This window comes from Palaemon carinicauda, chromosome 42, assembly GCF_036898095.1.
Source record: "Palaemon carinicauda isolate YSFRI2023 chromosome 42, ASM3689809v2, whole genome shotgun sequence".
Taxonomy (NCBI): Eukaryota; Metazoa; Arthropoda; class Malacostraca; order Decapoda; family Palaemonidae; genus Palaemon; species Palaemon carinicauda.
This window is the reverse complement of record NC_090766.1, coordinates 1,940,630-1,948,724: the sequence shown is the minus strand read 5'-3', so window position 1 is coordinate 1,948,724 and position 8,095 is coordinate 1,940,630. Positions and strand designations below refer to the sequence as shown.

Sequence of the window (8,095 nt, the reverse complement as noted above, 5' to 3'; positions counted from 1 at the left end):
ATCCTCTTCATAAACATGATTTCGGTAAGGAAGTCAACTAGAAACTTTTAGCTTTCTGTGTGTATGCATGCATACACGCACACACACACGCACACACATATACATATATATATATATATATATATATATATATATATATATATATATATATAATGCTGTATTTATGTATTTTTGCAACATTTATAAGTAGAAAGTAATGATATATCTGCGATTATTTCGAAGCTAATTATGTAAACAATATTTTCCCTTTATATTACCCAAGACTCTGCTTGTGTGCTTGTCCTTGGGAGCAGTGAATGCCTTCCCCCAAGGGTATGGTGCCCCTCCCCCTCCTCCTTCATACGGTGGGGGTCCCTCAGGCCCTGTGGTTCCTATCCTGGTTGACAATCGCGAGGGACCTGACGCCTCTGGAGTGTACAGCTTTAACTTCGAAACCGGAGATGGCATCAGTCGTAATGAGCAGGGCGCCCCTCAGGGACCTGAAGGGGCAGTAGCTTCTCAGGGAGGATGGAGGTAAAAGTCTATTTAATAATTCCTTTTACCAACTGACCTGCAGCAAATATACTTTGCCAATATATCCTCAAAAACTGTTTGTAAATTTAATCGTCTTCAAAACTCCCATTTCCTCTTGCAGCTTCACCTTCCCCGATGGCAGTCCAGGTGTCTTCAACTTCGTAGCCGATGCCAACGGCTACCGCGTCGAGTCCGACCTCCTGCCAACCCCCCACCCCCTTCCAGCCCACGCCATTGCCCAAATCGAATTTGCTGCCCAACAGGCCGCTGCAGGAGCGAACCGTCCTCAGTACAGCGCTCCTCCTGCCCCGCCCAGTCAAGGATATAGCTTCTAAACTCGCGAACCTCTCCTCCAATCAAATCTTGGCTGGGGAGATGATTGAATGGCCATCAGAAAGTATATTTACTTCAGCGAATCTTCAGCGAATCTTACCATATGTTGAGAATTGCTTTGTTTGATTATATTTCTCTTCAATTGAGACAAAGGTCTTTATTTTGGAAATATTTACAGAAGTATTTCCGAAATGTAACAAAATAGGGAAATTTATAATCCAAGATTCGTCGTCTGTATACGCATATTTATAGTGTCTGTTAATCTTGTGGTTTGTTGTAAATAAATATATATTTCCATATCTCTTTATATCTCCTTCCACTGCATGAAATATAGCGGCTATTATCCCTACTTGGTACTTTAGTAGGCTTACTGGATCTAATTTGTCTCATGTGTTTATACATTTATCTTTTTTATTTTGCCATATGAAGTATAGCAGGAGTAAAACAGTCCTTTACATATAAGCAATGCTTCTTATATGGAAAGTATATGTTACAAGAAGTTACCATTGTTGTGTTTCTAACTATACTCCACGCAGAGAAAAGTGAACGATAGGATCCAGTACCTGGCTTGAAACGGATTCCCCCACTGGTGCCACATCTCCACAGATCACCAAACCTCTCTCCATTACTCTGCATCTCTCATTTCAGTTCACTTCAGCAGTGACTGAGAGGGCGAGATATTCTGGTGGAAGGTTATCTCTGTGTGGTTTACACATTTTGGACTTCTCCAAAATGACTCGATTTATTTCTAGGAAACTTTGTTCAAATCGGGTGCTCTCCCTCATACTAGATGCGGTAATAACGAATTTTAATTTCAAATTAACTGGTGTTATTATTATTATTATTATTATTATTACTACTACTACTACTTGCAAAGCTACAACTCTAGTTGGAAAAGCAGGATGCTATAAGCCCAAGGGATCCAACACGGAAAAGAAATAAATAAATATACTACAAGAGAAGTTTAAGAATAACAACAACATTAAAATAGATCTTTCATATACAAACTATAAAAACTTTGAAATGACAAGAAGAGAAATAGATAAAATGGTGTGCCATAGTGTACACCCAAGCAAGAGAACTCTACCCCAAGATAGTGGAAGACCATGGTACAGAGGCTATGGCACTGCCCAAGGTAGAATGAAACTTGTCTGGGCCATGCATCAAGATAAGGCCATAATATTGCTGAAGACATTTATTTTCTCTTCTAATTAGCTGAAGACATTCTATTTTCTTTATTATTGCTGGACATTCTATTTTCTTTATTATTGCTGAAGACATTTTATTTTCTTTATTATTGCTGAAGACATTTATTTTCTTTATTATTGCTGAAGACATTCTATTTTCTTTATTATTGCTGAAGACATTCTATTTTCTTTATTGCTGAAGACATTCTATTTTCTTTATTATTGCTGAAGACATTCTATTTTCTTTATTATTGCTGAAGACATTCTATTATATTTATATTATATTTATTATTGCTGAAGACATTCTATTTTCTTTATTATTGCTGAAGACATTCTATTTTCTTTATTCTTGCTGAAGACATTCTATTTTCTTTATTATTGCTGAAGACATTCTATTTTCTTTATTATTGCTGAAGACATTCTATTTTCTTTATTATTGCTGAAGACATTCTATTTTCTATTATTGCTGAAGACATTCTATTTTCTTTATTATTGCTGAAGACATTCTATTTTCTTTATTATTGCTGAAGACATTTTATTTTCTTTATTATTGCTGAAGACATTCTATTTTCTTTATTATTGCTGAAGACATTCTATTTTCTTTTTTATTGCTGAAGACATTCTATTTTCTTTATTATTGCTGAAGACATTCTATTTTCTTTATTATTGCTGAAGACATTCTATTTTCTTTATTATTGCTGAAGACATTTTATTTTCTTTATTATTGCTGAAGACATTCTATTTTTTTATTATTGCTGAAGACATTCTATTTTCTTTATTATTGCTGGACATTCTATTTTCTTTATTATTGCTGAAGACATTCTATTTTCTTTATTATTGCTGAAGACATTCTATTTTCTTTATTATTGCTGAAGACATTCTATTTTCTTTATTATTGCTGAAGACATTCTATTTTCTTTATTATTGCTGAAGACATTCTATTTTCTTTATTATTGCTGAAGACATTCTATTTATTTTATTTATTATTGCTGAAGACATTTTATTTTCTTTATTATTGCTGAAGACATTCTATTTTCTTTATTATTGCTGAAGACATTCTATTTTCTTTATTATTGCTGAAGACATTCTATTTTCTTTATTATTGCTGAAGACATTCTATTTTCTTTATTATTGCTGAAGACATTTATTTTCTTTATTATTGCTGAAGACATTCTATTTTCTTTATTATTGCTGAAGACATTCTATTTTCTTTATTATTGCTGAAGACATTCTATTTTCTTTATTATTGCTGAAGACATTCTATTTTCTTTATTATTGCTGAAGACATTTTATTTTCTTTATTATTGCTGAAGACATTCTATTTTCTTTATTATTGCTGAAGACATTCTATTTTCTTTATTATTGCTGAAGACATTCTATTTTCTTTATTATTGCTGAAGACATTCTATTTTCTTTATTATTGCTGAAGACATTCTATTTTCTTTATTATTGCTGAAGACATTCTATTTTCTTTATTATTGCTGAGGACATTCTATTTTCTTTATTATTGCTGAAGACATTCTATTTTCTTTATTATTGCTGAAGACATTCTATTTTCTTTATTATTGCTGAAGACATTCTATTTTCTTTATTATTGCTGAAGACATTCTATTTTCTTTATTATTGCTGAGGACATTCTATTTTCTTTATTATTGCTGAAGACATTCTATTTTCTTTATTATTGCTGAAGACATTCTATTTTCTTTATTATTGCTGAAGACATTCTATTTTCTTTATTATTGCTGAAGACATTCTATTTTCTTTATTATTGCTGAAGACATTCTATTTTCTTTATTATTGCTGAAGACATTCTATTTTCTTTATTATTGCTGAAGACATTCTATTTTCTTTATTATTGCTGAAGACATTCTATTTTCTTTATTATTGCTGAAGACATTTTATTTTCTTTATTATTGCTGAAGACATTTTATTTTCTTTATTATTGCTGAAGATATGCTATTTTTTTTATTATTGCTGAAGATATTCTATTTTCTTTATTATTGCTGAAGACATTCTATTTTCTTTATTATTGCTGAAGACATTCTATTTTCTTTATTATTGCTGAAGACATTCTATTTTCTTTATTATTGCTGAAGACATATTATTTTCTTTATTATTGCTGAAGACATTCTATTTTCTTTATTATTGCTGAAGACATTCTATTTTCTTTATTATTGCTGAGGACATTCTATTTTCTTTATTCTTGCTGAAGACATTCTATTTTCTTTATTATTGCTGAAGACATTCTATTTTCTTTATTATTGCTGAAGACATTCTATTTTCTTTATTATTGCTGAAGACATTTTATTTTCTTTATTATTGCTGAAGACATTTTATTTTCTTTATTATTGCTGAAGATATGCTATTTTTTTATTATTGCTGAAGATATTCTATTTTCTTTATTATTGCTGAAGACATTCTATTTTCTTTATTATTGCTGAAAACATTCTATTTTCTTTTTTATTGCTGAGGACATTCTATTTTCTTTATTATTGCTGAAGACATTGTTGTTTTTATTTTTGCTGAAGACATTCTATTTTCTTTATTATTGCTGAAGACATTTTATTTTCTTTATTATTTCTGAAGACATTCTATTTTCTTTATTATTGCTGAAGACATTCTATTTTCTGTATTATTGCTGAAGACATTCTATTTTCTTTATTATTGCTGAAGACATTCTATTTTCTTTATTATTGCTGAAGACATTCTATTTTCTTTATTATTGCTGAAGACATTCTATTATATTTATTATTGCTGAAGACATTCTATTTTCTTTATTATTGCTGATGACATTCTATTTTCTTTATTATTGCTGAAGACATTCTATTTTCTTTATTATTGCTGAAGACATTCTATTTTCTTTATTATTGCTGAAGACATTCTATTTTCTTTATTATTGCTGATGACATTCTATTTTCTTTATTCTTGCTGAAGACATTCTATTTTATTTATTATTGCTGAAGACATTCTATTTTCTATATTATTGCTGAAGACATTCTATTTTCTTTATTATTGCTGAAGATATGCTATTTTTTTTATTATTGCTGAAGATATTCTATTTTCTTTATTATTGCTGGACATTTTATTTTCTTTTATTATTCCTGAAGACATTCTATTTTCTTTATCATTGCTGAAGATATTCTATTTTCTTTATTATTGCTGAATACATTTTATTTTCTTTATTATAGCTGAAGACATTGTATTTTTTTTATCATTGCTGAAGACATTCTATTTTCTTTATTATTGCTGAAGACATGCTATTTTCTTTATTATTGCTGAAGATATTCTATTTTCTTCATTATTGCTGAAGACATTCTATTTTCTTTATTATTGCTGGACATTCTATTTTCTTTATTATAGCTGAAGACATTCTATTTTCTTTATTATTGCTGAAGACATTCTATTTTCCTTATTATTGCTGAAGACATTCTATTTTCTTTATTCTTGTTGAAGACATTCTATTGTCTTTATTATTACTGAAGACATTCTATTTTCTTTATTATTGCTGAAGACATTCTGTTTTCTTTGTTATAGCTGAAGACATTTTATTTTCTTTACTATAGCTGAAGACATTCTATTTTCTTTATTATAGCTGAAGACATTTTATTTTACTATATCTGAAGACATTCTATTTTCTTTATTATAGCTGAAGACATTTTATTTTCTTTACTATAGCTGAAGACATTTTATTTTCTTTACTATAGCTGAAGACATTTTATTTTCTTTATAATAGCTGAAGACATTTTATTTTACTATATCTGGAGATATTCTATTTTCTTTTATTATTGCTGAAGACATTTTATTTTCTTCATTATTGCTGAAGACATTCTATTTTCCTTATTATTGCTGGACATTCTCTTTTCTTTATTATAGCTGAAGACATTCTATTTTCTTTATTATAGCTGAAGACATTTTATTTTCTTTACTATAGCTGAAGGCATTCTATTTTCTTTATAATAGCTGAAGACATTTTATTTTACTATATCTGGAGACATTCTATTTTCTTTTATTATAGCTGAAGACATTTTATTTTCTTTACTATAGCTGAAGACATTCTATTTTCTTTATAATAGCTGAAGACATTTTATTTTACTATATCTGGAGACATTCTATTTTCTTTTATTATAGCTGAAGACATTCTATTTTCTTCATTATTGCTGAAGACATTCTATTTTCTTTATTATAGCTGAAGACATTCTATTTTCTTTATTATTGCTGAAGACATTCTATTTTCCTTATTATTGCTGAAGACATTTTATTTTCTTTATTCTTGTTGAAGACATTCTATTGTCTTTATTATTACTGAAGATATTCTATTTCCTTTATTATTGCTGAAGACATTCTATTTTCTTTGTTATAGCTGAAGACATTTTATTTTCTTTACTATAGCTGAAGACATTCTATTTTCTTTATTATTGCTGAAGACATTTTATTTTCTTTACTATAGCTGAAGACATTCTATTTTCTTTATTATAGCTGAAGACATTTTATTTTCTTTACTATTGCTGAAGACATTCTATTTTCTTTATTATTGCTGAAGACATTTTATTATACTATATCTGAAGAGATTCTATTTTCTTTATTATAGCTGAAGACATTTTCTTTTCTTTACTATAGCTGAAGACATTCTATTTTCTTTATTATTGCTGAAGACATTCTATTTTTTTTGTTATAGCTGAAGACATTTTATTTTCTTTACTATAGCTGAAGACATTTTATTTTCTTTACTATAGCTGAAGACATTCTATTTTCGTTGTTATAGCTGAAGACATTTTATTTTCTTTACTATAGCTGAAGACATTCTATTTTCTTTGTTATAGCTGAAGACATTTTATTTTCTTTACTATAGCTGAAGACATTCTATTTTCTTTGTTATAGCTGAAGACATTTTATTTTCTTTACTATAGCTGAAGACATTTTATTTTCTTTACTATAGCTGAAGACATTCTATTTTCTTTATTATAGCTGAAGACATTTTATTTTACTATATCTGGAGACATTCTATTTTCTTTTATTATAGCTGAAGACATTCTATGTTCTTTATTATTGCTTTGCAGATTCATAAGGTTGAGGTTCGTTTCATAGTATTCCATATTTATTCTTAAGATTAATGATGATAACTATAGTCCATTTCTTTTAGCGATGCATATTTGCACCGACTCGCAGCGGTGCCCTTTTAGCTCGGAAAAGTTTCCGGATCGCTGATTGGTTGGACAAGATAATTCTAATCAATCAGCGATCAGGAAACTTTTCCGAGCTAAAAGGGCACCGCCGCGAGTCGGTGCAAATATGCATCGCTAAAAGAAATGGACTATAGTGTTATTTCCACTAATTCTCAATTCTAATTAAGATATTGGCGCAACATACGTATATATTATCAATATAGAATATATAACATAATTGTTACATTTATGATATAACAATTATATATTTTCAAATGTGATTCTCAATCTTTTTTTTCAAGAAACTAGGCGAGGCATTCTATTTTATAAAGCAACTCTCTCTCTCTCTCTCTCTCTCTCTCTCTCTCTCTCTCTCTCTCTCTCTCTCTCTCTCTCTCTCTCTAAAATAGTAAAACATATAACAACTGTTAGCATTTAAATATACTAATATTTACGTCTATCTAAACCGTCTGCTCTCTCTCTCTCTCTCTCTCTCTCTCTCTCTCTCTCTCTCTCTCTCTCTCTCTCTCTCTCTCTCTCAAATAGCAAAGCTCATAACAGCTGTTAGCTGCTAATATTTACACGTCCATCCAAACTGACCACTTTGAACTAAAGTCTTCAAATTGTCAATTTCCAATTCTCGAATAAATGTGAAAGAGAAAAACTTGCCTCCAAAGGTGAGAGGGAATTGGATACACATTTCTTGTGACCGGTTCCATTCGATCACCGAAAAGTAGGAAAATTATCAAATGAAAGTCAGAATATCTTCCCCTGTCTTGGGGGTAGAGTTCTCTTGCTTGGGGGTACACTCGGATACACTATTCTATCTTTTTTTTTTTTTTTTTTTTTTTTTTTTTTTTTTTTTTTTTTGAAAGTTAAAATATCCTCCCCTGTCTTGGG

General features: G+C 29.4%; 1 protein-coding gene across 1 annotated transcript; it reads left to right on the top strand.

The window, feature by feature from the left end:
• On the top strand, nucleotides 1–918 carry LOC137633270 (cuticle protein AM1199-like). Its single transcript, XM_068365480.1, has 3 exons — nucleotides 1–24; nucleotides 263–513; nucleotides 635–918. Exons 1-3 carry the CDS (start codon nucleotides 16–18, stop codon nucleotides 846–848), a joined length of 474 nt encoding a protein of 157 aa, XP_068221581.1. The 5' UTR covers nucleotides 1–15; the 3' UTR covers nucleotides 849–918.
• Nucleotides 919–8,095: the final 7,177 nt, after the last annotated feature.

What these genes read in the sequence shown, in the direction of transcription:
- LOC137633270 (XM_068365480.1), top strand. An exon ending in GCTTCTCAGGGAGGATGGAG is followed by an intron (nt 514 to 634) that starts GTAAAAGTCTAT and finishes TTCCTCTTGCAG; the next exon opens with CTTCACCTTCCCCGATGGCA.